At 41.8% G+C, this 26669-nt stretch overlaps 8 protein-coding genes across 15 annotated transcripts; 5 read left to right on the top strand and 3 right to left on the bottom strand.

The window, feature by feature from the left end:
• Positions 1-203: 203 nt before the first annotated feature.
• LOC111074431 (WD repeat-containing protein 26 homolog) lies at positions 204-4410 on the bottom strand. 3 transcript variants are annotated; one of them, XM_022367207.2, is made up of 4 exons: positions 4338-4410; positions 2267-3453; positions 1256-2208; positions 204-1189 (listed from the first exon to the last, which is right to left on the bottom strand). In XM_022367207.2, the coding sequence occupies exons 2-4, from the start codon at positions 2735-2737 to the stop codon at positions 709-711; spliced, it is 1905 nt and encodes a 634-aa protein (XP_022222899.1). In that variant the 5' UTR covers positions 2738-3453; positions 4338-4410; the 3' UTR covers positions 204-708. The 3 variants fall into 3 exon arrangements, with proteins under 3 accessions (XP_022222899.1, XP_022222898.1, XP_022222900.1); XM_022367206.2 differs by having other exon boundaries at positions 4319-4397; XM_022367208.2 differs by lacking the exon at positions 4338-4410 and adding an exon at positions 4179-4196.
• Positions 4411-5785: 1375 nt separating this feature from the next.
• LOC111074429 (cyclin-dependent kinase 12) lies at positions 5786-10869 on the bottom strand. Of its 2 annotated transcripts, XM_041593874.1 has the most exons (8): positions 10722-10869; positions 9773-10362; positions 8860-9698; positions 8606-8765; positions 7252-8536; positions 6796-7184; positions 6256-6729; positions 5786-6187 (listed from the first exon to the last, which is right to left on the bottom strand). In XM_041593874.1, the coding sequence occupies exons 2-8, from the start codon at positions 9994-9996 to the stop codon at positions 6028-6030; spliced, it is 3531 nt and encodes a 1176-aa protein (XP_041449808.1). In that variant the 5' UTR covers positions 9997-10362; positions 10722-10869; the 3' UTR covers positions 5786-6027. The 2 variants fall into 2 exon arrangements, with proteins under 2 accessions (XP_041449808.1, XP_022222894.2); XM_022367202.2 differs by lacking the exon at positions 10722-10869 and having other exon boundaries at positions 9773-10404.
• Positions 10870-11151: 282 nt separating this feature from the next.
• On the top strand, positions 11152-14061 carry LOC111074430 (serine/threonine-protein kinase PLK4). Of its 2 annotated transcripts, none has more exons than XM_022367204.2 (7): positions 11152-11294; positions 11362-11457; positions 11518-12295; positions 12399-12822; positions 12886-13402; positions 13463-13612; positions 13669-14061. In XM_022367204.2, the coding sequence occupies exons 1-7, from the start codon at positions 11259-11261 to the stop codon at positions 13951-13953; spliced, it is 2286 nt and encodes a 761-aa protein (XP_022222896.2). In that variant the 5' UTR covers positions 11152-11258; the 3' UTR covers positions 13954-14061. The 2 variants fall into 2 exon arrangements, with proteins under 2 accessions (XP_022222896.2, XP_022222895.2); XM_022367203.2 differs by having other exon boundaries at positions 11153-11294; positions 12351-12822; positions 13669-14060.
• A 650-nt stretch (positions 14062-14711) lies between these two features.
• LOC111081889 (neuronal membrane glycoprotein M6-a) lies at positions 14712-18123 on the bottom strand. 2 transcript variants are annotated; one of them, XM_022378046.2, is made up of 4 exons: positions 17778-18123; positions 15679-15838; positions 15312-15616; positions 14712-15245 (listed from the first exon to the last, which is right to left on the bottom strand). In XM_022378046.2, exons 1-4 carry the CDS (start codon positions 17779-17781, stop codon positions 14968-14970), a joined length of 747 nt encoding a protein of 248 aa, XP_022233738.1. In that variant the 5' UTR covers positions 17782-18123; the 3' UTR covers positions 14712-14967. The 2 variants fall into 2 exon arrangements, with proteins under 2 accessions (XP_022233738.1, XP_022233737.1); XM_022378045.2 differs by lacking the exon at positions 17778-18123 and adding an exon at positions 16500-16969.
• Positions 18124-18196: 73 nt separating this feature from the next.
• LOC111074433 (lipoyl synthase, mitochondrial) lies at positions 18197-19705 on the top strand. Its single transcript, XM_022367212.2, has 5 exons — positions 18197-18308; positions 18380-18712; positions 18778-18934; positions 18999-19056; positions 19115-19705. The coding sequence occupies exons 1-5, from the start codon at positions 18264-18266 to the stop codon at positions 19647-19649; spliced, it is 1128 nt and encodes a 375-aa protein (XP_022222904.1). The 5' UTR covers positions 18197-18263; the 3' UTR covers positions 19650-19705.
• A 260-nt stretch (positions 19706-19965) lies between these two features.
• Positions 19966-22145, top strand: LOC111081887 (transmembrane protein 104 homolog). 3 transcript variants are annotated; one of them, XM_022378040.2, is made up of 4 exons: positions 19975-20095; positions 20329-20819; positions 20872-21098; positions 21160-22145. In XM_022378040.2, the coding sequence occupies exons 1-4, from the start codon at positions 20045-20047 to the stop codon at positions 21921-21923; spliced, it is 1533 nt and encodes a 510-aa protein (XP_022233732.1). In that variant the 5' UTR covers positions 19975-20044; the 3' UTR covers positions 21924-22145. The 3 variants fall into 3 exon arrangements, with proteins under 3 accessions (XP_022233735.1, XP_022233734.1, XP_022233732.1); XM_022378043.2 differs by lacking the exon at positions 21160-22145 and having other exon boundaries at positions 19966-20095; positions 20892-20967; XM_022378042.1 differs by lacking the exon at positions 21160-22145 and having other exon boundaries at positions 19967-20095; positions 20879-20971.
• Positions 22146-22943: 798 nt separating this feature from the next.
• Positions 22944-24282, top strand: LOC111074424 (uncharacterized protein C7orf26 homolog). Its single transcript, XM_022367196.2, has 2 exons — positions 22944-23124; positions 23185-24282. Exons 1-2 carry the CDS (start codon positions 23034-23036, stop codon positions 24204-24206), a joined length of 1113 nt encoding a protein of 370 aa, XP_022222888.1. The 5' UTR covers positions 22944-23033; the 3' UTR covers positions 24207-24282.
• Positions 24283-24387: 105 nt separating this feature from the next.
• LOC111074423 (dipeptidase 3) lies at positions 24388-26391 on the top strand. Its single transcript, XM_022367195.2, has 3 exons — positions 24388-25340; positions 25401-25576; positions 25640-26391. The coding sequence occupies exons 1-3, from the start codon at positions 24507-24509 to the stop codon at positions 25983-25985; spliced, it is 1356 nt and encodes a 451-aa protein (XP_022222887.1). The 5' UTR covers positions 24388-24506; the 3' UTR covers positions 25986-26391.
• The last annotated feature ends 278 nt before the right edge of the window (positions 26392-26669 follow it).

Raw genomic sequence — 26669 nt, forward strand, 5'->3', positions numbered from 1 at the left:
ACATTATGCTTCCACATAATGCACATTGATGCTGGATTCGTTCGTAAAGCCCTGATATGGTCGGACCAAATACTCGTAGTATAGAAACAGACTAAAACTCAGTACCCTCTGAATAGACACAAGACACAGTTGTTAGTTAAACGATAGCAAGGGGTCATCTATCATCTTACATGTATTATAATTGTTTAAAGAAAATTCCACTATTAAAAACATATATAGAACTATTTTTATTGTTTTTGGGGGGTATGTAAGTTATTTTGAAATACGTCAAATCGTTTTACATACTAAATGTTGGAGAAACTGCGTTAAAACATTATAATAATCAAATGACGAATTAGGTTAAAACAAACAGGAGGTTGACCACTTTCATGAGTTAAATTGAGAAGCTAAAGTACAATTGATAATAAAAGTCAGAAAAAAAATTAATTTGCATTTGTTAATATCGGTATAAAAGACGAAAATCCGAGAACGAATTGAATTGGTTGATTTGTTGTTTGCTTATACGGAGAAAGTATCTCCTTTCGTATGAATGTACTTAAGTAAGTCATTAATGCTAATCGTAAGTCATGCTGCTCATACATTTTGTTGTAATGGCAGTTTGTAGCAACGACGACACTGACGCACAATTTGGGGGCAGGACAAACTTTGCATTTATATCGAAATTATAGCGTAATATTACTAGGTCAGCATCCAATATCTAATCATCTTCTAAGTCATATTCCACGAAGACGAGGACGAGCTGGAGGAGCAATCGTCGCTCTCTGTCGTTGCATTGCTTCCATTCGGCTTTGGTCCCCAAATGCGAACGGTGGCATCGTCACTGGCACTAGCCAGCAATGACGGATAAACCGGGTTCCACGACACACAGTTCACCGTCTTTGTGTGGCCAGCCAGCTTGGCCAGAGGCTCTTCGCGCTTAATGTGCCAGATATATACGACTTTATCCTCGCTACCGCTGGCCACGAAGCTCTCATTGATGCCGCCGAAACACGAATGGATGGCAAAATTGCTTTGGCGTATCCCCTGGAAACGTCGCACGAGACATTTGTCCTCAATGTCCCAAAGATGAAGGCCTTGATTGGATACATTCAACAACGCCAAGCGATCGGCAGAGTTGATGCTAAAAGTCATAATCGGATGCGGCTCTCTCAGTATATCAAAGTCCGAGCGTGGGCTATCAAAGTTGTAGCTGCAATGACAAATCATTAATGTTAACAAGACGAATTCGTGTATGGATAATTCTCTTGGGACTCACCCTCTGATGCGATAATGATTATCGGCCGCCAATATTGTTTTATTGTCAGCTCGAAAGGCTATGCTGTTCACACGAACTCCCTCCCAGGAGTCAACAATGGTGCCATTTAGATCGCACAGGTAGAGCTGACCCTTTTGGCCGCCACAAACGAAGCGAGTGCCATCGCGACTGAAGGCACCGCAGGCAAGGCTGTCCTCCAGAGACTGGGAGAACTTAACAAACAGCTTGCCGTCCTCCACATTCCAGATGTAAATCTCATGCGAGTCCTCGGTGCCGCCCACCAAAATGAGCTTGGAGTCGGGACTCCAGCTGACAAAGCTGACGCTCAGCTGCGCCTGCCCGTCCAGGACGCGACGGTGCTTGAGCGTGAGCTTGTAAGGGTCTACGTCCCAAATAATCACAGTCGAGTCCTTGCTGCCTGTAGCTAACTTAAGGCCATCGGGAGAGAATTTACAGAACCAAACCTCGTCGCAATGGTCAGTCAGGATTTGTATTGTCTGCATGGGAAATCCATCTGTGGTGCAACAGTGGTCGGTGAGCAACGAAACCGTTTGCAAATTAGTCTCCCACGCCATGTCGTGACAGGGGCAGTGTTGGCTTTGTAATTCTATTGCCTGCTGCAGTAGGGTGCGCAGCCGGCGCGGCGACATCATCACCGAAGGCGGCATGAACGTTTGCAGGCGCTCCATGACAAGGGCCCGGGACACGATGCCCTTGCCCTCCCACTTGGCTCGCTGATAAAGGTCCTGATTGGTGGAGCACATCATATACGAGGACAACTGATGCACACGCGATATGTTGTGCTGCAATGGTGTCAACTCGCTGCGCAGAACGTGCAGTGCGTCCAGCGGATTGGCATCGTCCAAATGCTCTAAATACTTTTGCTCTAGTAATATGAATTTCATTTCAGTTATCGTTGATAGTTTTCCATTATCTATCAGAGGCTCCAAATCCTGCAAAAACGAAATAAATGAATAAAACACTTGGAAACCCTTGCAGATCGCTCGTTACCTTGAGGTCTAGATCTGCCTTCACCCAATCCCCCTTTAACACATGCTCCCGGAACTTGGTCGCTGATGGGTGCTCCAAGTAACAACCGGACTCTCCCATCAGTGTCTTGACGGACTTATCGAGTCCCACGTCGTGCAGATACTGGCCAATCAAGCGTATGATCTCTTGATTGGACTTGTCCAACTGAACACCCCGGTAGCTGGTATTGTTATCCCGATTATTCTCCCCATCCACGATGCAGCTGCCATTGTTATTGACAGCAAAACCGTTTTGTTTGGCATCGTGACCATTTCTGGTGCTGCTGCCGGATGGATGGTCGTCAGCAGGTGCGGGATTGTCATTGCCACTTCCACCACCACCAGTCGTATCAGGGCTAACATTCTCTGTACTGCCGCCGCCGGAATTTAGCGTCAAAACATCTGCTGTAGCCCTGGAACTGGAGCCGGTCGATGTGGAAGATGTGTTCTGCATAATCGATCCAGAATTGTTGCACTCGTTGCTGTGCGATTTGCTTGTGCTGCTGTCGCTGCTGCTACTGGCTTTTGTTTTTTTGCTGCTACCGCTGCTGCTGCTGCTGTTACCGCCTGGAGGCGTTAAAGATGAAGATTGTTGCACTCTGCTAGCCGATGTGGATGTCTCCACGCTGTTATCACTGATCTGAGTTGAGTCGCTGCTGCCCTTGATTGATGAGCTTGAACCTGTCAAATTTGAGTTTAATTGTTGTTGGGGTTGCTGTTGTAATAGAAGGGCCGCTCTCGATGTGGATGCCGCATCTACTGGCGGCACTGTAGCTGAAGTAGTGGTGTCCAAAACGACAGAAACTGAGGTTGAAGCTGATGAGGCTCCTGAACGACGACCCTTTTTGCGCGGCGGCTGGTCCTCGGATGAGGCACCAGTGGCAGCAACCTTTTTGGTGTTTCTATCAATTTTGAGTACTTTTAGGAACCGCACAGCAACAAGAGAAACTTGTCGCCTTCTGGCGGATCTCAGATTTTCCAGCCGTAACACGTCTGTCTGTCACTCTCGTTCCCTGATTCGAGGGCGCTGCCTGATATGCCCTGCCTGGCGGCCTTTGTTTATTTAATTTCGTGCAGAACTCGTATATCTGCCTTGATTACGGTTCTGTTTCTGGCAATTGACTGCACTCGCTGATAAAAGTTTCAAATTGTTCAACTGCAACCGACATACTAGGAAGGGAAATCGAAAAATGAAAGCAAAAGATAAGGAGAGAGAAGATTAATTAATTTAGAGAGCATATTCCTACGATTTATAATTGGATGTCGAATTTCAATAGATCTGTAGAAAAAGTAGATTATCACTTAATCTCTTCCATATTTTATACTGCAATTTGAAAACGTTTGCTTATATTATCTATAGTTTTTCTAACAAAGAATTGTGTTTCATATATGCAGTACTTAGACTTATGTGCATATAACCCGATCCTACCCTGCGTAGATAGGAAAGAAGACGAGATATGGCCAGTCTTTGTTAATACTCTCACAAAGGTATTGGTTATACATATATATATATATATATATATATATACATATTTATAGGGCGGATGATTAATTCGTATATTTTATTTACAATAAAGTAAACTATGCTAGATGTACATACATTCATATTTGTGGGCATATGTACGAATTTACATCCCCAGAAATGCACTTGCAGTGTAATCGTGCGTGTGTATGTTTGTATGCACATACGTACATACGTATGTATTGGCTATATTAATCTACTCTGCTTTGTTTTCGTTACATATGTATGTAGTTATATACATTGAAGCGCTGGTAATCATAGGCAAAATGAACCTATTATAAAAAAAGCCCCCACGAGCACGATATGTCTGCTTTGTTATGGATTTCTCTTTTGGACAAAGTGCATCGTAATATATAGGCACATACATACATACACACATTGTTTATGGTCCTTTGAGAGCATATAAAAAAGGCTACACTCGAGTAAACTATTTGGCATGATACCCCGTAATTACTGATGAACGTACGAGCTCTCAATTAAAAAACTAAGACGAAATTGACACAATATACATACAATTGATGATGAAACGCACTTAGCTGCTTATATTTCGACTTCTCTGCTGCAATTAGTGTGCCCGTATGAAAAATACTATCTGAGCCGAAGGCGACAGAGCGTAGAGTAGACATTAGCGTTCTTCCTGTAAATGTTTTTGATTTGAATTTAGTTCTGCTACAGCCTTCTAAATTTTTGTAATTATTTTTTTTTTGTTTTTATTTATTTTTTTTATTAAAACAGGCTGGTTAAGCACGCATTAACATACTAACACTAACGATCATTTTTGACAAGTGTCAAGGTATTCCAAGCGCTATATTTTAGACTGTAGGCCATTTCAAATCGGTGTCGCACTTTTACGTCTGCCTACAAACGAGATCGATAAAAGGAGTATTTGGCAATTTTTTACTCACTGATTATTAAATGATGACTAACACTGGACTTCTGGTGTTTTTACTATAGAAAAGCACATTAGGTAGGGTCAACAAGGGATGGGTTCGACTATCTCGAACGAGGTTGAAACTGTTTGATCCATTCGCTGTACTCAAACTAGATCTCATTTAGAATTAAATCCCAAATATACCTGAAATTATAATATTAGTCATTCGGTTCCCGTTCAAAAATGTATTCAGTAAACATGCATTTTATTTCGCCTCTATTGTTTGTTATCTGATTCTGATCTGCCGATTTTGCGAAAAAGAATTTAGTGGTTTCTACCCGGTACTCAAAGAGTATGGGCGGTTTATTATATTCGTTTGATTATCATTTTGAGACATTACTCAATAATATTATATAAATGTTTTTCAACCTGTCCTGTGTACACACACATTTATGTAATTTGGATTGAATAGTTTCAGTCTGATGCACATATGCAGCTAGTGCAAATGTATGATGCTGTTTTCGGAGTATACATACGCGGCTTGTTTTTAAACAGTTTTTTTTTTATATTAAAATATAAACTTTTCAAATACCTGGGGATATAGGTAAATTAGTAGTACATACTCTTATTGTATTTACTTGACAAATTCATTTATAATTTACAGTTTGACTTAAATACATAGCAATAGAGGCTAAACTTATCAATACAACTATATCTAGCCTATTTATTAATATATAACAATTTATAAAAATTAAAATGCTAATCTTTAACTTCTTCCCTTTATACGGCTACGGCCATACTTTTACTTCGTAGCAAATACAAACTGCGTTCACAGCACGTTTGAATTAGCGATGCGATCTATAATATACGTACTGCGCTACTAGCTTTTACATATTTGTTACGTGAATTATTTGAATTATTGCATTCCCGTACATTCACAAAATCTTTTTGATTTCCAATTTCAGTTTCCAATCAGATATAAAATGAGAAACAAAAAGGGAAAGTTAAAAAAAAAATTTAAAACAGCTTTTTGAAAAAAATTGTTTTTCTGCAATTGTATATTGCACGTTTCGATTTACAGTACAGCTATTGATTTAAAATGCTCCATATAAAGTTAAATAATTGTTAGCCATGTTTTTATTGAAGCTGTCTAAAATTACACAGTGCCTAGGGAAAGTCAATGTCAACCTATTCTGGCCTTGTCTCTATCCAAAAAAACAGCAATCCCTTTTGTTTCTAAAGCAGCTAAATAAGCTGCTGGATACGACTAATGCCACCAGGAGGCACACTCCGGTTCGCTCTGCCCACAACTGTCCCTCAAATGGAATTGAATTGAAGCATACATTAAATGCTAAGCATCTCCCACCATTGCTGCTCCGTGTGGGTTGTATTTGGTCGAGGATATCACCGATGGTGGCAGCGAATCTTGTTGTTCCCGCAGCTGACGACGTCGCTTCTTGCTCCAAAGCTCATGGCAGTCTTGCCATGTAGGCAATTGTGGTGTTGGCATTCTGTAAATCATAGCAACAGAATGGGAATAATGCTCATTCAACATGTCCAAAAGGTAAGGCATACTCACTCATCTGGATTGATTTTCTTTAGCCACGGTGACTTGAGCGCATCTTCTGCTGTTATGCGCTTGTCCGGATCCAAGTCTAACATTTTGTCAAGCAGATCGAGTGATGCAGCTGGCATAAACTCAAAATCTTCACGCAAACGACGGCGATGCGTTTTCTTTTGCTTAAGAGTATGAAACAGTGGTAGCTTAATTACGTTCGGCCACACAGCGGGAATGGGCGAGCCGCAGATCTTTGATATGGTCTCCAATTGAGCCATCTCCGCATTGGCCTGAAATAGTGGCCGCTTCAGGAACAGCTCGCCGAGTATGCAGCCGCACGACCACACATCTATGGAAGGACCATACCGCTCCTCGCCCAGCAATAGCTCTGGCGGCCGATACCACAGTGTTATCACTTTGTTCGTGTAGGGACGCTCCCTATCGTCGGCATTATACAGACGGGCCAATCCAAAATCAGCCAGTTTTACTTTTCCTCTGCAAAATTATAGTCCAGTCGTACAATTTTCAAACAAAAAATAAACACAAATCTATGATAAGTACCTGTTGTTCATTAATATATTCGAACACTTGATATCCCGATGCAGAAAGTTCTTTTTATGGCAGTAATTGAGGCCGTCCAGTAGTTGCTTCATTATGCTCGCATTGTTCTCCTCATTAAAATCGACCATGCCAGACTCGAGCAGGCCCATGAGATCGTGGTCCATATACTCAAATACGAGATAAAATGAGCCCTTGTCCTTACGAAACTCGACGGCGTCCTGCTTGTCTGTGACAATTTCATGCAAGTTGACAATGTTGCGATGGTTGAGTTGCCTAAGAATTTTGATTTCACGCACAGCCGTTATGGGAAAGCCTTCCTTTTCGTGTTCTAGACGCACTTTTTTAAGTGCCACCATATCGTTTGTGTGATGATCCCGAGCTTTATACACCTTTAAAATTAAAATACAACAAAAATGCAGTTAGAAATCTGTAGAATAGTGCCACGCCATAGCTTACCTGTCCATATGTGCCTTCACCGATTTGTGCAATCATTTCGAATACGTCCACACAACGCTCGCCCCAGTCACGCACATTATTACGGGAATCCCGACGATTTAGTATCACTGGGCGACGACGCGATGCGCCTTGTCCACTGCCATGGCCATGCATATTGCCACTGCCAGTTGCATCAAAGTCTTCGGGACTATCGATCACATCATCGTCGCCACTGAGCTCCTCGCTGCCTGGTATTACCGGTGGCATTGGTAGGTTCAGGAGACTTTTATTGGCGCTGGAATTGGAAATTGTTTTCTCATCGTACTCCTTTTTGAGAGTCGAATGCGGAGGCGATGGACTTGGTGCATTCACAAGGTCCAACGCATTCATGCCGGGTGGCATGGGCAACGATGTCAGACTCTTCGGTTTGTGGTTATTCCTATTCGCTGAGATTGCTGCCGACAATGTGGTTGTCTTTAGTGCAGTTAATGAGCTATCTGGGACATCGGAGCTGGGGCCAGGATTTAGCACAAGGAAATCGTGCTCTTTGTTTGGCATGGGAATGTTGTTGACATCCAAATCCGGTTTGCTGCCACCACCGCCACAGCTACTAGGAATTTCCAGTCCATTTGAAGTCATGCTGCCGCCGCCCAAGGTTGTAGGTGCTGGCGTTGCACCTACACCTCCGGTGGCTCCAGTAGATCTGCAATCGGCTACATTAGGCGTATTGCCATCTATCGAGGAACTGTTATCGTTTATTGTCAAGGCGCCGTTGCTGTTGCTATTACTATTTTCCTCTTGACGCTCGATAATCTCCTTCAGGGCCTTTTGTCTTTTGTGTCGATCCTTGACCAGCTCTGCAAACAGACTCGTTTCACTAATCTTTTTAATGTATTCCTCGCGCTTGTGCTTCAAATCTCGTGAGGCTGGCGATCGACTACGTGAAGCTGAGCTGCCACTACTGGCCGTGCTGGGCGAGCGTTTGCGACTGCTGGTTCTTCTGAGACGCGTCTTCGGCGAGCGACGATGATGATGGTAATGGGAGCTCGAAGCACCAGCTGAAGAAGGCGGCGAAGTCTCAAAGTAGCGCGAACTTGCCCTCGGGGATCGCGAATATCGATCTGTGGAGGTGCCAGCACCCGAGGCACGTTTCGAGGACCGCGTCGGCACGGAAGTGGGTGAGTTTGGTGTCGTGTACTTGTGTTTGTGACTATTACCATGCCTAAACATATTTGAAATGCTTCCACTGGATGTCATGCCGCCAACAGGCGATTGCCGACCCCGCGAATGCTGTACACTAGGACTCCTTAAAGATAACAAACAAACAAAATGGTATAATTACTGTTCAGAAATAAAACCAAAATCCAGTCCATACCTGGATGCACGCCGTGAATACCGCTCTCTGCTATAGCGATCATATTTGACCGAATGGTGTCTGCTATGCTCGAAGCTTGCCACACTCATATCCCTGCCGTCGCTGAATTTTCGTCGCTTGTGGGGCGGTGTACTCGGCTGATGGTTATAGCGGTCCATCTCTGAAAATGTTTGTGACAATTAGCTAGCTCTCTTATCGCTCATCGGCCATCTTATCGCTCCAGTACACCTAAACACTGAACCCTGAACACCTACCCGGTGACAAACGTTTAACTTTTCTCGCATCGAGACTGCCACCTGGTCCGGAGCCCGAATATCGTGGTTGATATCCATGATCGTGGCCAGACCGATGGTGCGCATTTAGATCGTCTTTGAGTGGACTCTGTACATATCGGGAACTGCGTGAATCACGTGCATGAATTCCCACTCCACCACTGCTACCACCCGAGGTGGTGTAGAGTACTTGAGGCGGAGTTCGAGGAGAGTTGCCATAGCGGGGTCCATTGCCTCCAATGCGTGCTGGAGAGCGCAGGCGATTGCTCGTCTTGTTGGTAACTGTGACCTGGAGATTGGTGCCCAGCGATGTGTTGGGAGCATCGCCAATGGACTCGCCATAATAGGCGTTATTACTGTTTGAACGCCGTGTGGGAGGCGGAGTGCCCGGGGAAATGGGGCTGCTTTCCTTATGCGTGTGAGGTGTGTAGGAAGTTCCGGTGCTTACTGTCCGCTCGTTGTTCTTATTCGGAACATTTGGCGGTGTGTAGCGTCGATCCAGTAGGGCATTTATGTCATCCGACATTGACTCAATGCTGGAATACGATTTGGTCCTCTTTTTCTTACGCTTCTTCGACTTCTTCTTTGATTTGTGTTTATGTTTGTCCTTCTTTAGCTTTTTGCGTTTTTGTCGCTTCATCTCCGCCTCCAGCTCATCTGTGTCAATCGAATCGCTAGACATGTAGATCTCCCTACTCCAAAGTTCGTCCTTTGATATATTAGAAGCTTGCGCCTCCTCGCGATTATTCAAGGTGTCGCTCCCGCCAGTTGGTCTCGATCCAGATACTTCAAGATCGTCAGTTTCTTCAGTCCGCCTTTTTCTAACAGCAAAAATACATATATTTTCGATATTAGTTTCACTTTAAGAAATGGCTATGGCATGCTCAGTTATTACCTATAATTATCATAGCCTTCCTTGTCAGGTTTCGATGTAGCCCGACTACTCTTTACGAACTGATTATCCGAAGGTGGCTTTGGTTTCTTTGCATTTGTTGAGTCACATCTGCTTGTCAGCACTGCGTCAGAGTCAATCTCTCCTGCTTCGGGATCGGAGAAGTCCTCTGAGCTGACATCCGAGTACTCCACCAGTGCTGTTGCAGCTGCAGACGATGCATGCATCTTTGCGTCCTTCGCCTAAGCTCTCAAAACTGCCGTAGACACACCACCACGGGGACGGGTGTCTTTCCGCTGCTGCTTATAGTGTCAATATTCGTCGAAGGTATTTTATACACTCCAGCACTGTGGCTGTTTTTCGTTTTGTCAGGCTCGAATGTTTTGTGCAAACACCATCTAAATAATATCCGCCCTATCTTTTATTTACAATGCTGCTTTGAATAACCACCACATATCACTTTGACTTTGCTTTTAACAGGATTGTGATGTATGCCATTGCATGAAAATCTATAAATGTGGGCTGGAAAAAAACTGGTGCCACTGGGCATGGATCTTTGCGGTCATCAAAGCTCGAGTCCGAATCGGAGTTCCCTAAAAATTAAAATCGAAAATTATCACTTGTCATTTTAAGGTTATAATGAAATGGCGAGTGTGACCAAACGTTGAACATGAAAAATTAAACCGATAACGATTATTTTAATGTTGGTCATCGTCGCAAAATATAAAATATTATATAATGTTATTTGTTATTATTTTGGCTATGGATAAAAACAAACAAGCGGAACAAACACAAAATGCACTAAAACAATATTATATTGAATATATTTTTAAAATAATATTCCTTTTTTAGTTGAATAAATTCCTACATTTTATAGCACTGTTTTTACACTGTTGCGTCGTGACGTAGAATGATATAGATGTGTGCGTAAAACAGATAGATTTCTACTTACTCGGCCGAACACACGCACTCATTTGTATTTTCAATTATTAAATAACACGATTATCGGTAAGCCGAGTCGTACTTGGTCGCTGTTTAGTTTATGCGCATTTTTAATATAAAAAAAACAATGCCATTAATTTTCTGCATTTGCAATCGGCGATTAAATATCGGCCTGCACTATCGCCAGTGCTGCTCAATGCAAAACACTATTGTGTAAACGTGGTATTAACTATATACCGAAAATGTATAGGAACTGCACATATGGTATGGAATAGGTTTAGAAAACTTCTACAAATCCCTTTTATTTATAAATGTAATTTAAACCATTAGCTGATTGACTATTTGCTACACATCAATCGTCAAAGAAAATACTGTATCAGTATTTTTTGCTACTTTTTATCGGTGGTGCATAGTGCTGGTAAGACAGTTTTCACGTTTCACAGCACTACTGCTGGCGTTCTCTTTCAAAAAATTTCGGCTTGTTTATTTTTTATGTAGCGTTTGTGAGAATTTACTTCAAACTGGGGTCAACTTAACAAAGTAAACTATGTTGTCCACTCGAAATTTCGGAGAAACTATTGAGGTGAGCAGCCAAATGCCATGCAATGTGACTATCAAATGTGAATTTTCAATGTTGTTTGCGTCTGTAGGAGTACGAGGTACAGCACTTGTTGGGCAAAGGAGGTTTTGCTAGCGTTTACAAGGCAAGATGCCTGCACTCACATCAAGATGTGGCAATCAAAATGGTAAGTATTCCGCGTATGTGCTTGAGATGGGAATATCTTCTAATTTGTATACCGCCCAAGATCGACAAGAAACTAATCCAGGGCACAGGACTCACCAGCCGTGTTCGACAGGAGGTGGAAATTCACTCGCGCCTAAAGCATCCTTCTGTGCTGCAACTATACACATTCTTTCAAGATGCAAACTATGTGTATTTGGTTTTGGAGTTGGCCCACAACGGCGAACTGCAGCGCTATATGAAGCAGCACCTTTCGCGTCCCTTCACCGAATCCGAGGGGGCCACTATATTGAAGCAGGTGGTGGCGGGTCTGCTGTACTTGCATTCCCACAACATAATGCACCGTGACATTTCGCTCTCCAACCTGCTGCTCAGCAAGGAAATGCACATAAAAATCGCCGATTTCGGCCTGGCAACTCAGCTGAAACGACCAGACGAAAGGCACTTGACTATGTGCGGCACTCCCAACTATATTTCCCCCGAGGTAGTTTCCCGACTGTCACACGGCCTGCCAGCGGATGTTTGGAGTGTGGGGTGTATGCTCTATACGCTGCTGGTGGGACGACCGCCGTTTGAAACCGAGGGTGTGGAGTCGACGCTCAACAAAGTCGTGATGTCTGAATTCATGATGCCATCAAATTTGTCCTTCGAAGCCCAAGACCTAATCCATAAGCTGCTCAAGAAAAGCCCACACGAACGCATTACCCTTGAGCAGGTCCTCCGGCATCCATTTCTGAAAAGAACGCCTGGTGGTTCATCGTGCAGTACAACGCCTGGCGCGTTTAATGAATTCAGTCAGAGTCTTGCCAGTAGCGACAGCGGAATCGTAACCTTTGCCAGCAGTAAGTAATAGAAACTATTGATCACGATTGATATTAGTTCTATATCGTTTCAAAGGTGACTCTAGAAAATCGAACCGTCTTCGTTCTGTTGATAATTCTTCAGGACAATCGATGCCGCAGATAATGGAAGAATATTTGCCTTCGTCTAATCTGGGCTACGAATCGCAGGAACATCTCCCAATTTACGAACAGCATGGCTTATATCTGCCAACGCCAGGCGGACAGCTGGAGCATAGAGACGCCAAATGGCCAGGCACAAGCAATATCGCTCCATTCAGATCGGATAGCGAGAAGATATCGACACCAGTTGCCGAGAAACGCCTCTCAGTGCCGCCATTGGAAACGAAACGATTGCAACCGACGCGTTATAAAACAAAAAATGCTATAATGAGCATTTTGCGGACTGGTGAGGTTGTCTTGGAGTTTCTCAAGTTTAAGGCCAAGTTCAATGAAGATCGTATTACGGATATTTGTCGCATATCTGAGGATGGACGTCGTATTATTATCTATCAGCCCGATCCAGGACGGTGAGTACACACATATAAAAAGGCTTACTGTTTTGGTCTCAGCAAACATTTTTTTTATTTCAGAGGCTTACCAATAAGAGAACACCCACCAGACCCTCTGATACCCAGCGAGGACTGTGTCTATAACTACGAGAGTTTGCCGAATAAACACTGGAAAAAATATGTGTACGCTGCCCGATTTGTGGGACTGGTGAAGAGCAAAACACCGAAAATCACCTATTTCAGTAGCCTAGGAAAATGTCAGCTTATGGAGACAATGACGGACTTTGAGATTCGCTTCTATTCTGGGGCCAAGTTATTAAAGTCCTCCACTGACGGTGTCAAGGTGTTCAATGCGAATGGAGCAGTGCTGTCGGATAATGCCTGTGCGGAGGCACGCTATCTAATTGACCACGGAAATGAATCCTTCTCTCATTGCGTCAATATCAGTAATGCTCTTGAGCTCGCCCAGACCAAGGAGAATACGTGTTTTCCTGTCACAATCGGGCGGCGGCCTGCCGCAGACCCACACTCGGGCCAACGTTTCGATGGTCTTAGGGACACCACAAACTTTGCCTACTCCACTCCGAAATCAAATCAGGTAAATCGATATATTTAATGCAGTTTTTCTAGAGAGATTACTTATTTACTATTCCTATAGGGTTCAATTAACTTTTCCGTGAGCACCATTTCGACGACTCGAAGTGCCTCGGACTACAATTCAAATACATCTCGGCCCAACATGATGGCTGCCCACCAAAATGTTCCAATCAAACGTATCACCGTTCCCGAAATTGGAATCGTTACTGAGGTACGATTTTAAGTAGTTATTTTTTTCAACAAGTACTAATGTTCGTACCATTTCAGCTGTCCCATGGAGTTGTGCAAGTACAATTCTATGATGGATCAATGGTCTCAGTAATACCAAAGGTGCAGGGAGGAGGCATAACATATACACAGTCCAACGGCCTATCTACCCATTTTGGCAACAACGACGAATTGCCATTCGCGGTCAGAGATCGAATCAATCAAATGCCACAGTTGCAGATGAAGTTAAAGTGCGCTCCATTGTTGGGGAACGCAAGAAGTGTAGACTGCCATTTAATGACGCCCAAATCGACAACGCCTTTTTACAATCGCATGATAATTTGACAATTTGTGCATCTCATATTGATATCTTACGTTAAAAACAATCTTCTCTTCGTTTAATATTGTATTATAAAACAGAACTAAATATATTTTTAATATCTAAAATTGTTGCTGGGTCTACTCTAATTTATTTATAAACCCCAGAGGGAAATCCTGTAGAGCTTACATTTTAAAATGTGAAATGAAATTTCCAGCTATTGATTGTTTCTACAAGCTTCAGCCGTTCCAACAATCAAAATTACAAGACGTTGCTATTCAATAAAAATCTTTTATTGAAATGTTTAGTGTTTCAAAATCTAATTGTAAAGTTTCGTGGTTAGCATTGTACATAAATACTATTAGAAAAGTATAAAATATTTTATTGTATATACGCGTATGTATAATAAATTTAATATTAATGTGTGTGTATTGTTTCAGTGTTGTACGTATTTGATGTATTTTGTGAATGCGGCAACCACACGATAATACCTAAAATGGATAGATGCATGGATGGATTACACTATAATGTACTGCGTAAATTGCTTGTTTAATCAAATGTATTCAACAATTCAGAAGAATCAATTTGAGCATAAAGTAGTCATCAATTTATTTTGTAAGCCATTTGATTTGAAAACATAAAATTACACGTTTGATTATAAAAATAATAGATGTAAAAAGCTTAATGTAATGGACGGTATAAATAAACATTTGAACGGAAAGCATAGGCAATGATAAAAATTAATGGGGAAAAAAGCGACAAATGATGAAATAGGAAGCAAAACTAAATTAGAATCTTGTTATATTTCGAATGAATTGCTTGGCCATACAACTATTGTCGAACCAAATCGAAATGATTGCCAATAACTTATCAAAAACTAAAAGTGTAGTCTTAATATTAGGTTTAAACAGAAGATCTTAATTGTATCGTGTTGGCAGCATTGCACTAGTGCTGTGTTCGTTGTAAAGTTAGCCAAAATGTCGTTCTCAAATGTCGCATGTCTTCTCTTTAAGCTCAAATTGAATCTTCTGAAATATGTCCTAGAATCGATCCTTGGACGTAGCACTGTACTCCAGCTCGTTGAGGTTTTGCATTTCCTGCAGCTCTTGGAACTTTTCGTGATCCCGTATGTGCGCATAGTTGGCCGAGAGGCACATCAGATAATGAACCAGACTGAGAATGACTAAAAGGGTGGACAGCGTGGCCAGTATGAACATAACCTCAGCGTTCTCAACACCATCTTTACAGAATGCCTTGATCTCATACTTTTCGCACACCTTCATGTCCTCGAGTTTCGTGTTTGGTGGGAACATAAAATCTGGAAAAATCATTCAAGGGTTTAGAGAGTTCACTTTGAATTTAGCTTTAGGCCATAAATACTTACGGAATTGTGTCAAATCTATGCAGCTCTGTGAGTGCTCGACACTGGAGCACATGTTCCAGAACATGGTATATATGAACGTGACAACAACCAGGAAGCAAAGAATCAGACTCCACACAAAATTGAGTAGGTACGTGATGCCCATGAGTACGGCGCAGGAGATCCGGCCTCCAACGCGGGACCGCCAGGCTCTATATACCTTATAGCGCGTGGCGCCAGTTGCCAGAAAGCCAACAAAAAGTATCATAAATCCAAGGGCTGCCATGCCAGCTCCAATTATTACAAATATCATTTGCACAGCTTCGATCCTGAAATATTATTATAATGCTTAAACATGTGTCGGCTGCTGAGAATAATGGCTTAGTCTTACCATATCAATCGCAAATGAAATACTTGGTCTACCATTATGACTGTGAGCGATGCCCCTCGGTACATGGTAAAGCAGAAGATACCCACTCCCAGGAGACACATGAGAGTGGCTATCATCGTGGCGTAAGGGATACGCGCCATGCATGATTGGCAGCATTCACCTGCAAGAAATTTGAATATGTTTTTTATAAAATGTGAGCAAGAAAGATAAAGGTACATTCGATGAAAGTGAAAGAAAGAGTTTAAAAGGAGTTCACAATTTACTGAAATTTACTGGTAAGTTTACTGACTGGATTAGTTCCATAAAAGCGTAGGTAAAGCTATCAAACAGAAAAATTACATGTTGGAGAAACTTTGGTAGCAATCCCACGTTGTGCAGTGAAACACGAGTAGAGTGCCGCATCATGAACACGAGCATACAAACAAAAAATGTGCTACAGTGAAAAATATTGTTTCATATATTGATTTTACTCCAGTGCTCGTGCTGCTGTGGTACATCTTAAATTTGTAGCTTTGAGTAGTTCATTTAGGAGTACAATATATGGTGTATAAAGGTGCCATACGGAGGGAAAAGGGTTTATCTTAAGGGAATATATATGTACGTATGCACTAGAAATTGATAAGATAACTAAATGTAGCACGGCTATATGTGATAGCCTACAACAGAGTGATTCACGTAAAACAAAATAGTACTGGTGTGCGAGAGAGTGCAACAATTGCTTGATGACGCGTATTACCACAGAAAAACAATGAACATTTGAGCAATGATGTGTAAAATTGATTTGTGAAATAAAACCAATATATCCATTGACTTTGTCGTACCTTCGCCGCCACGCTCTGTGTACCTATCCAAGGAGTGTTCCGATCGGTACGAGGGGCGTCGTCGATTTTGTATGTTGCCCCCATTGTAGGGATTGTTATTGTAGGCACGCGTTAGCACACCACCGTCATCTTCAAAGTTCGTCTCGAGTAGGATCTCCTCTCGGGGATCTCGTATGCGATCGCGATCGCTCATTTTGCCAGGCATAGTGCACAACGGAATCTTAATTTGATCAGGCGCTTTTAAAATGCAGAAGTTACGGAATCGTTTTAGCTTTGTCAATTAATATGAATCACACAAAACCCAAAGTCCGACGTCATCAGAGGCATTCGCTTTCGCCGCCCTGCGATTAACAGATGTACGAATATTAAAGTTGTGCTGCGCGTGCTACCCGATCTCGATATAATGAATGAGGAAGGAACGACAACCTGCTCGTCGCCGTAGCCAAGAGCAAACTCAGAATGGGCGTTCAGTTCAACTCCGAAATGTTTCGCAGTCGACCGCGACTGATAACTTCTGTTAACTTTTTTCACTCGGAACAATCGTGACGGTTTTCCCCTCAGTTACTCTCTGAACGATAAGTAGGGTATATAAAATATAGTATGTATTCCTACATACAATGTGTGTATTGTATGGGCATACATGGATGCGTACGACGCTGCAAATTGGAAAAGATTGCTCTCATGCACAGGCCCGGCCCTCAATTGAATGACACAGACAATTACTACGGTCTCCAAGATAGCTTGGATAAGTTCTTTGCTCTGTATAGGGTCAATTAGTGTCAACATTAAAGGGAAATAACAATATAGACACGTAGGTACATGAAATTCAAAGGGAACATACACTGATCTACGAATTGCTCTGCACCTGTTGAAAAATCCAGCTTTTATGTTGTAAGCTCGATTTATATAATCACAGCTGCTTTCGTCTATTTCATAGTGGCAAGTGAGTTAATAAGAGTTAATAAGGCTCTTACAACAGGAAAGGATTTGTTCGGGCTCTCTTTTTGGGAATGCGATAGAGCAGGCAAACGACAATGCAACTTTTTGTTGAGTTAATTTTAAGACTTAGACCTTCAAGATAGAGAATGCAGATTTTATCCACAATTTTAATATTAATTTATATGCTTTTTAGTTTATTTGAATCAAACGTAAAATTTACATATGCATGTACACATATTTATGTATGTACATACATTCCCAAAAAGTCAGGTTTGTTGTTAGCCATAAACTCATCATGTTTGAACGAATTTGTAAATGTGTAGTTATTTGTTTACTTACCCATTTTAAACGGCGCTTGTTAGGAGCTTTGAAAATAAATTTAAAGCATTTAAATGTCGTCCACTCTAATAATCCAATCCAAGTGCATACATATGTATGTATGTATCGCAATTTTATTTGTAAGTTGCATGTATCGCTTCAGGTGGTACAAAACAAGTTTTTAAGGTGTGAGCTGAGCTGAGCTCTAGCCTAATTTTATGTGGTAATATTCACTCAAACGCTTATCACACACTTATTGAAACCGTATATTATTCAGGAGTCAATATCTTTTGTCATGTTTCTTCCAAAACATGCATTTAAAGTTTGGAGATTCAAAACAAAGAGCATAAATAAATAAACTGTATCTACTAGGGTTGGGAATAAACTAGGGTTGGGAATAAACTCGATAGCGCTATCAATCCTATCGACAGTGTCCCCCAATCCTACATTGGTCACACTATTCATTTCGTAACCAAAACAAAACAGAAATTTGTTAATATTTTAAATATGCTGCAAGCGTTTAGACCTAATTCGCCAACAGCAATTGTCGTAGTAAGTCATAGTATAGATAGAGGTGTATGTTTAAGATACAAGGAAATAATTTGATGTCAATCATTTTGCAGCGTGCAGCATCTACAAATGCAAAGAAACTCGAGGAGATCCGAGAACGTTTGGCCAAAGGGCCAAACTTTCAAGACTTTGTCCAAAACCCGGATAACTTAAAGAGTACGGGGGAAAACTATGATGGAAAATTGCGTCGTGAGAAGGGAGAAGAGCAACGCCTGCGTCTGCCGCCATGGCTGAAGACCACGATACCGATGGGCAAAAACTACACAAAGATTAAGGAGCAGCTGCGCGAACTAAAACTATCCACGGTGTGTGAGGAGGCTCGTTGCCCCAACATCGGAGAGTGCTGGGGCGGCGGTGAAAATGGAACTCAGACCGCCACGATTATGGTGAGGCTGCTTGACCTTTACTGATAACTAAGCGTGATCTTATGTACATACATATTTCGTTGTAGCTCATGGGAGACACTTGCACCCGCGGCTGTCGTTTCTGTTCCGTAAAAACAGCACGCATACCGCCGCCACTTGACGAAAATGAGCCCGTGAACACTGCCAAGGCGATCGCGTCTTGGGGCTTGGATTACATTGTGCTGACATCAGTCGATCGTGATGGTTCGTATTTGGCTGTCACTACATGTGCCATAGATACTTAAATGAAATGCTTCATGTACTCTAGATTTGCCAGACGGTGGATCGAAACATATTGCTCAAACGGTACGAGAAATCAAAGCTCGGTAAGAACTACAACGGGTTCAATCATAACTCCTGCTAACGATGGAATTCTTTCAATAGGAATTCTAATATTTTTGTCGAATGTCTGGTGCCGGACTTTCGTGGGGATCTGGATTGTGTGGAAACGATTGCAAACTGCGGTCTGGACGTCTATGCGCACAACATTGAGACCGTAGAGAAGCTGACTCCCTTCGTTCGAGACAGACGTGCCCACTATACACAAACGCTTCGGGTGCTTGGCGAAGCAAAGCGATTTAATCCCAATCTCATCACAAAGAGCTCCATTATGCTTGGTCTTGGCGAGACTGATGCTGAGGTTGAAAAAACTATGACCGATTTGCGAGAGGCTGGAGTCGAATGCTTGACCTTAGGCCAGTACATGCAGCCCACGAACAAGCATCTCAAAGTCATTGAGTATGTTACGCCTGAAAAGTTTAAGCATTGGGAAGAGCGCGGAAACGAACTGGGATTCCTCTATACAGCCAGTGGCCCTCTTGTCCGCAGCTCGTATAAAGCTGGCGAGTTCTTTATTTCGAGTATATTGGCAAACCGCAAAGCAAAGCAATCGCAACTCGACAGTGCACCAAAAAATTAGATTAATTCGTGATGTGTAGAATTTTTGATTTATCCGAATATGGCCTAGTCTTTCGATTGATTTGTTGGAAGTGTCTCCTTCTGCCTATGCATTGCTTCATACATATGTATGTGCATATATCTTTATATAGTGAAATTCTAGCAAACATTGCTTATGTTAATAAGCAAAATAAATTAGGTGCTGCGTATAGCTTGGAATCCAATAAAAGGATCCAATAAAAAAAGGAAACATCATCTATTTCAATATTGTTTTGTTTCTGGCGCTATTTTATCCCTGGCTCGAATCATATGAACGTGTTATATAGGTTCTGTTCAAAGAACTAGTTTAATTGAACTGCTAGCTCGACAATTGTTTTGTTTTTTTGTTCTGTGGTTAAAAAACAAAGAAATTAAAAGATGCCGCGCCTTATAAGCAGGCCTGAGCCTGCACCCACCTATTCGAATTTGGTAAGACGCAGAAGCAAATAAGTGATTCACTTGGATTTAAGCTTCATTGCTATTATCAAAACATTGATGGCTGGCATGAACATAATATGAATACATACTATGTACACATTGATGTGTCTGAATGTGTTGCCACAAGCACAGTACTATAGATAACGTTCATTGAACATAGTGCATCTGAACTCATTTATACATATGATATGTCTGCAAATTGTAATTTTATTTTTTATCAACAGGTTGGATTTATATTCATATTCAATCTCATTGTTGGAACAGGCGCATTGACTTTACCTGGAGTGTTTGCCAAGGCAGGATGGATGTTAAGTCTTATAGTAATTATATTATTAGCCACGATAAGTTATATGACAGTTACCTTCGTTATTGAAGCTATGGCTTGCGCGAATGCTATCAAGAATTGGCAAACCCTTCAGGCACTACGTCACCATAGTCGAAGCTCTGCAGAGAGCAGTGAAAATGATGATGCCTTTGGAGGATCTGACGACCAAGGATCAGATTTTAGAGAGCTCGAGCGGGTTCCTTTGACAATTCAAAATGCTGAAAATCATTATTATCAGTTGTCGCATAAATTTGAGTTGGGCGAAATGGCGACGATTTTTTTCAACGAAATCGGCCGCATCATGTTTTTCTTGTGCCTGATTGTTTATCTCTATGGAGACTTGAGTATCTATTCAGCTGCTGTATCAAGGAGTCTCCGGGACGTTATATGGTAAGATCTAACATAAATCTAAAGAGAACGTCAAACAGTTTCATATTTTAAGTGACCAGACAAATGCTACAGATTCCCTCAATTCGAGGCAGATGTTTTGGCCTGGAGACTTCAGGAATAATTTAGTCCACGCGTGCTGGAAAGAGCACACAATATCACGATTAAGCGTGTATAGAGTTATTTTAATTGGATTCACTCTCATTTTTGGTCCTTTTGCTGCATTCAGTATTCAGAAAACCAAATACTTGCAAATTCTCACAGCGATTTTCCGTTGGATGGGTAAGCAAAAATTTATATTTAGTAAGTTGACCGCATGAAAAGCATTTAAACTAATTCACAGCGTTTACTCTGATGATCTGTATATCGTTGAAACTATTGATTGCAAGAGGACCCAGAGGCCACCCAGTAAGCTTTAATGTGTATGGTATCCCCTCGCTGTTTGGCGCTTGTGTTTACTCTTTCATGTGCCACCATTCACTTCCTAGCCTATTGGCGCCACTTAAGCATAAGTTAATGGTATCGAAAATACTTTCTTATGATTATACTATCATTTGTGCTTTTTACATAGTATTAGCCATGACAGGGATATTTGCATTTGAAAGAATTGAAGACCTCTACACACTAAACTTCCTTCCGTACGATGAAGAGTACACAGACTTTGCGTCAGGTCTGTTAATAGGCATTGACTATTTTCTGGCACTTTTCCCTATTTTTACTTTGTCCACCAGTTTTCCCATTATTGCGGTAACACTGAAAAACAATCTTCAAACACTCTTTCTAGACATGTCTCGATACGACACGTACAGTCCGTTCGTACGAATACTCTTCCCTTTGTGTGCCATTATCCCACCGTTTTGTGTCACATATTTTACGGAAAGTTTGGCAAGTCTTGTGGCGTTCACAGGAAGCTATGCGGGGACTGGAATACAGTACATTATCCCTGTCTTTTTGGTTTATTTCGCGCGACGCACTTGTTCCGAACTTCTGGGAAGTGGTATTGTTAATAGTTTCGAAAGTCCTTTTAAATCCAGTGCTTGGTTGGTTTTCGTTTTTGTTTGGTCTATTTTATGCGTCTGTTTGGTAACCGTTAATATGGTTAGTTAAACGTGACTGGAGTCTATCAGGTCTATATTTAACTTGCACCGCTAGAAGTTTTAAGAAACTACATTTTAGTGAATCAAATTTCTTAAACAAAATTTTACACAATTTTCTTATGTAGGTTTCTGTTAAACATTTATTTATGTAAGTCAGTATTGAAATTGGCTGTGAAATAAACGAATTTCGATTCTATTATCCATATTGTATAGACAATACTTTATATAAAATTAAATATAAAAAAATAATTTAAATTTATGTACAATAAAATATTATAAATATTATATGCAAACTATAAATAGAGGTTTAAATGTTTAAATATAGACAATTTTTTGGTGCATTTTAAGGTAAACTTAGAGGCTGTTTACACTGGGGCTGCGTCATGCCACTAACCATACAGTACAAAATTTTTGTGTTATTTCTAGGAGGGCCCTAGGCAACTGCTAATCCGGCCCTGGACCTATTCCCGTCGTAAGACTTCATATTTTCTTGGTGTGTTCTGTCGCTCGACTCGCGCGGGGTATTTCTTCCATTCTCTTTTAGGCTAGCCTTTGCCTCTGCTTTCGGCACGAGTCTGGCAACGCCACAAAGCGACGTCACATTCGTTTTATGTTGTTTTTGTTTGAACCTTAATATGTAAATAATCCAATAAAAAGGACTTCTGAAAACTTGCCAATCTTGTAGAAAATTTATGTATCTATCGGATAAAATTATTTGCTTAGGGCTGAGTGGGTTAACTAACTAGTAATATTAAACCGAATATCAAAATTATGGAATACGATTTCAATCAATAAAATTGAACGTTAACCCTGTCGACCAGAGGGCTATTTAATATTTCCCCGAAATTTATATAACTTTAACATATTTTACGCATTACAGGTGAAAGATGTCGGTGATCATTTTTGTTTTTTAAGTAAAGAGGAGGATGGAGCTACAAGGATCCTAAGCAAAAAGTATATTTTCCGCGGTTTAATAAAGGGAGCTCGACTTTTTAAATAAAGAGGTGTTAAGGGGGTTAAGTCTCGTTTGATCGCCGCCCTGGTTTTCTGCCCTGGCTATGGAAATACAAATTAAAAAACAAAACAAGAAATTTCGCGTTTTTTAATTTTCGGCGTTGAAATGTCTTCGTCAGAGAAGGGCTCGCATAGGAAACTAGACCTGAAAGTGGAGAACTATCCAACATGTGCTGTGGAGGCACTAACTCGCCTAGGCATGTTGATAAATTCAGATTATTTTATTGCCGGCCGGTCTTATTCTTTTTGTTTTGCAGAAACTCTTATTGCTAGCCGCAACAAACAAAATTTAGTAATGCAAATTATTTCGGAATATATTTTCTTGGAGCGGAACAAGGACGGAGACGGACGAAAGTCCCAGTCGTTGCCGACTAGCCAGATGACATTATGTCAAGAGTTCTTCTTGATAATTGCGCTCATTGAATACTTTTCGAGGCCAGGACGGGATGCCACGCGCAATGCCATATTTCTTTCACTCTTTGGCAGCCACCTTACACCCCAACGTTCCAAGTTGTTGTCCAGACTAATAAGTACTGCTATTTCTGGATCAGTGGCACCACTGCTCTCCGCGGCCGGTACGTGGATGCAACAAGTTGGCTGCAAGACCCCACTGAGTCTGGAAGTGGCGCAAAACATTGTGAGTGATTTCATATTGTACTCTCGTAAGACACCAGAGCAATTGAAGCAATTGCCTATGGTCGGGCCGCACTTTGCGGCAAACTTTATGGTAGCTGTGGCCGAGCTCTACCTCAATGAGCAGCGATCAGTCGCACTGACACCACCGCCAGATGCTCTTTTAGATGCGATTACGGAATGGATGAATGAGAACCCAACCTTGTGTCAAGCATCTCAGCAGCCGCTGATTCTACCAGCTGGAGCTATTGCAATGCCATTCGCTACCCCGTTGGCTGGTCTCTTGCGATGGGCAGTACTTGCGCCGTTGGTTTCCAACAGACTTGCATATAGCAACCTACACTTATCTGTCTTGCGAACGCTCCAACACCAAGTGACCAGTGGAGAGTCGACCGCTCTGCCCTTCCAGGACTTGATGCAGATTACTAAGTCTTTGCAGAACTATTGCGCTCGTTTGAGTGAAACCAGTGTGGATCCACGTACCGATGCTGCTTATCAAAAGTGCATGGAACGGCTCGCCCAAGCTGTGCAGATCGCCATTTGCTGCAACTGCATTACAAACCAGATACAGCTCCTGTGCGTGTTAGAGTCATTGCCGAACCACAAGCTCATGGACATCGTTATAGCTGCTAATAAAAAGCTGTAGTTTTTTATTCTTTTTGGAATATAAAAAAGTGGCTTATTAATTTATAAATATTTTAAATACATATAAAAAATGTCAACTATTTTGTTATTATTTTCGTTCTTCATCGATTTCTGGCGCTGCCACACTGAAAAATATCATCGTAGCGCGCATGACTACAAGGTGCAGGACACGCCAAGGAATCGGTCAGAAATCAATAATCATTTGAGTTTCCAGCTTGCTTCTAAACGTGTTGTGTTCTTGTTTGTTAAAACCAAAGCTGTCGCCAAATTATACATATGTATATAGTTATTGTATGATGCAATGAATCCAGTACCGAGTCGCGAATTTTTGGAAGTGCATCCGCTTCACCAGCATCAGCCACACTGCAAGCAGCAATGTTTTGTGTTCACAGAGATATCAGATATTGAGCTGCCCGCGGAAATAACCAAGTTCGGTGGTGGCAACGAGAAGATTAGATGCAGCAATGGCGGCATTCCGCCTTACACCTCCAAAAAGGATTCCAGCAGTGAGCTATCCGGGGAGCGCCCAGAAAGGTCCCGTGGCCGAAAGATTCTGCTGGGCGTGGGTCTGGTACTCTTATGCATCGGCATGGCAGGTGGCATTCCATTGGCCCTACAGCTGCGCTCCTCTTCGCTGCTAGAGGCCCGCCTGTCATTCATTCGACGCTTGCTGACAGAATCGCCACTCATTGAGGGGTCCTGGAAGCCACCAACTACCACGAACTTGAACAGCAGCAACTTGTTCGAGGTGCGCCAAAATCATATAGGCGCAGTCCTGTGGCCTATTGCTGTACCCTGTGCTGCTCAATATCTAGACGCGGTTCAGCTGGCTCTGGAGGGCATCGATAAGGCAAAACGCATTACTGCTGCTAGCGAACTAATGCATATTGTGGAGTCGGCCGATGAAATGGAGCAAACTCATATCAGGGGCGAAGTGGCTGTTCTGATGGGCATCAGTGGGGGCCATGCTCTGGGCACTAGTCTAGCAGTATTGCGCTCTATTTATTTGCTTGGCGCCAGATTTGTCGCCATAACTAGCTTGGAGTGCACCACACCATGGGCTGCAGCTGCGATTCGCAGGAGAGATCACCTCATAGAGGAGAATGTAACGAATTCATTCAACGAATTCGGAGAGGTGGGTACTAATCAGAGGATGAAGAAGCCCCACCAATCCTCTCTATTCCATATATTTCAGAAAATGCTACTCGAAATGAATCGCCTGGGGATGCTGGTGGAGATATCTCAACTAAGCGAGGCAGCGATGCTTGCCGTCTTGCAAACAGCAAAGGCTCCGGTTCTTTTAACAAACGCTACACCACTTTCTATCTGCAACAGCACAAGTATTGCATCCATACCGGACCACGTGCTCAGGTGGGTCTAAATCATGATTTTAATTATGCATAAGGAATAAATAATTTTGTTTATCTTTTACAGCCTCTTGCCAGAAAATGGAGGAGTCGTTTTGCTCAACTTGGAACGGTGTGGAGATCGAACATTAAGCGTTCGAGAGGCAATTAATGCCATTAACTATGTGCGGAAAGTATCCGGGGTAGATCATATTGGACTTGGCGGAGCACCGAAGAGCTATGCTCTTTTGCTGGCAGAGTTGGCGCGGGATAGGGTGTGGGGTAATGCTGCGATAAAAAAGCTGGTTGGTGGAAATGTCATGAGGATTTTGCGCGAAATTGAGACCTTAAAGAGTCGCTTACCATTGTATGAGGAGTGGATTCCGCATGAGTCAATTGAAAGCAATTCGTATTGTCGCTATCCAGAGTCTTAAAGAACTCAAATTATAGTAAAGATTTGTTCTCATATATTACACCAAATATATTTAATTACTTTATCGAAACACCACAGCCGAAATTTTATAAATTTCGTAAATAATTTAGCCCCAGCAGAGCAGAGAAATTTGGAAGCTGATCTAAAAGGAGAGTTTCGCTTCTTAAAATGGTTACAAAAGTATTATAACCTTGAAAATGTTTTTATTGTTTGTTAAGTAGTCTCAAACACCAATTTCCCAAGCAACCAGAATTGCGTAAACCTCGAACGATTGCACCCTGTTCCTGTTCTTTCTGTTCACAGCAGATATTCAAGCAAACTTCCATCTCAACTCTCAATAATAAGATGTGAAAACTTATTGTGAGTATTAAACAAATTCAATGAATAAAAAACTACAAAAAATTATTTAAAAATTAAAGCCCATTGCTACAGCACTTTCTATTCAAGTGAAGAGTTATCTTAAGAATCCCTATATAAACATATAAAATTACATTAATTTACAGGAATGAAATTTTCGTGCTGGAGTCCGTGAAGTGTGCGTAGCTGAAGAAGTGCTTTCCGGGAAGAGAAAAATTCCACCTGATCCATGGGAAGAGGAAAGAGGCACAAAGGCACAAAGGTAAGCCGAAAGTCATAGCTCAGCAAAATCTCCGACATTCAATGAGACCGATGAAGGAAAATCAAA

Source organism: Drosophila obscura, unplaced genomic scaffold, assembly GCF_018151105.1.
Source record: "Drosophila obscura isolate BZ-5 IFL unplaced genomic scaffold, ASM1815110v1 contig_200, whole genome shotgun sequence".
NCBI classification, from domain to species: domain Eukaryota; kingdom Metazoa; phylum Arthropoda; class Insecta; order Diptera; family Drosophilidae; genus Drosophila; species Drosophila obscura.

What these genes read in the sequence shown, in the direction of transcription:
- LOC111074430 (XM_022367203.2), top strand. Translation starts at nt 11,259, where the DNA reads ATGTTGTCCACTCGAAATTTCGGAGAAACTATTGAG. An exon ending in AAGATGTGGCAATCAAAATG is followed by an intron (nt 11,458 to 11,517) that starts GTAAGTATTCCG and finishes ATACCGCCCAAG; the next exon opens with ATCGACAAGAAACTAATCCA. An exon ending in TATCAGCCCGATCCAGGACG is followed by an intron (nt 12,823 to 12,885) that starts GTGAGTACACAC and finishes TTTTTATTTCAG; the next exon opens with AGGCTTACCAATAAGAGAAC.
- LOC111074423 (XM_022367195.2), top strand. Translation starts at nt 24,507, where the DNA reads ATGAATCCAGTACCGAGTCGCGAATTTTTGGAAGTGCATCCGCTTCAC. An exon ending in CATTCAACGAATTCGGAGAG is followed by an intron (nt 25,341 to 25,400) that starts GTGGGTACTAAT and finishes CATATATTTCAG; the next exon opens with AAAATGCTACTCGAAATGAA. An exon ending in ATACCGGACCACGTGCTCAG is followed by an intron (nt 25,577 to 25,639) that starts GTGGGTCTAAAT and finishes TATCTTTTACAG; the next exon opens with CCTCTTGCCAGAAAATGGAG.
- LOC111074433 (XM_022367212.2), top strand. Translation starts at nt 18,264, where the DNA reads ATGCTGCAAGCGTTTAGACCTAATTCGCCAACAGCAATTGTCGTA. An exon ending in GACATCAGTCGATCGTGATG is followed by an intron (nt 18,935 to 18,998) that starts GTTCGTATTTGG and finishes CATGTACTCTAG; the next exon opens with ATTTGCCAGACGGTGGATCG. An exon ending in GTACGAGAAATCAAAGCTCG is followed by an intron (nt 19,057 to 19,114) that starts GTAAGAACTACA and finishes TTCTTTCAATAG; the next exon opens with GAATTCTAATATTTTTGTCG.
- LOC111074431 (XM_022367207.2), bottom strand. Translation starts at nt 2,737, where the DNA reads ATGCAGAACACATCTTCCACATCGACCGGCTCCAGTTCCAGGGCTACA. An exon ending in AGGCAGATCTAGACCTCAAG is followed by an intron (nt 2,209 to 2,266) that starts GTAACGAGCGAT and finishes TCGTTTTTGCAG; the next exon opens with GATTTGGAGCCTCTGATAGA. An exon ending in AATCATTATCGCATCAGAGG is followed by an intron (nt 1,190 to 1,255) that starts GTGAGTCCCAAG and finishes TTGTCATTGCAG; the next exon opens with CTACAACTTTGATAGCCCAC.
- LOC111074429 (XM_041593874.1), bottom strand. Translation starts at nt 9,996, where the DNA reads ATGCATGCATCGTCTGCAGCTGCAACAGCACTGGTGGAGTACTCGGAT. An exon ending in GAAGGCTATGATAATTATAG is followed by an intron (nt 9,699 to 9,772) that starts GTAATAACTGAG and finishes TTTTGCTGTTAG; the next exon opens with AAAAAGGCGGACTGAAGAAA. An exon ending in TATTCACGGCGTGCATCCAG is followed by an intron (nt 8,537 to 8,605) that starts GTATGGACTGGA and finishes GTTATCTTTAAG; the next exon opens with GAGTCCTAGTGTACAGCATT.
- LOC111081887 (XM_022378040.2), top strand. Translation starts at nt 20,045, where the DNA reads ATGCCGCGCCTTATAAGCAGGCCTGAGCCTGCACCCACCTATTCGAAT. An exon ending in CACCCACCTATTCGAATTTG is followed by an intron (nt 20,096 to 20,328) that starts GTAAGACGCAGA and finishes TTTTATCAACAG; the next exon opens with GTTGGATTTATATTCATATT. An exon ending in AGCGATTTTCCGTTGGATGG is followed by an intron (nt 21,099 to 21,159) that starts GTAAGCAAAAAT and finishes ACTAATTCACAG; the next exon opens with CGTTTACTCTGATGATCTGT.
- LOC111074424 (XM_022367196.2), top strand. Translation starts at nt 23,034, where the DNA reads ATGTCTTCGTCAGAGAAGGGCTCGCATAGGAAACTAGACCTGAAAGTG. An exon ending in GGAGGCACTAACTCGCCTAG is followed by an intron (nt 23,125 to 23,184) that starts GCATGTTGATAA and finishes TTTGTTTTGCAG; the next exon opens with AAACTCTTATTGCTAGCCGC.
- LOC111081889 (XM_022378045.2), bottom strand. Translation starts at nt 16,704, where the DNA reads ATGCCTGGCAAAATGAGCGATCGCGATCGCATACGAGATCCCCGAGAG. An exon ending in CACAGAGCGTGGCGGCGAAG is followed by an intron (nt 15,839 to 16,499) that starts GTACGACAAAGT and finishes AATTTCTTGCAG; the next exon opens with GTGAATGCTGCCAATCATGC. An exon ending in TTTCATTTGCGATTGATATG is followed by an intron (nt 15,617 to 15,678) that starts GTAAGACTAAGC and finishes ATAATATTTCAG; the next exon opens with GATCGAAGCTGTGCAAATGA.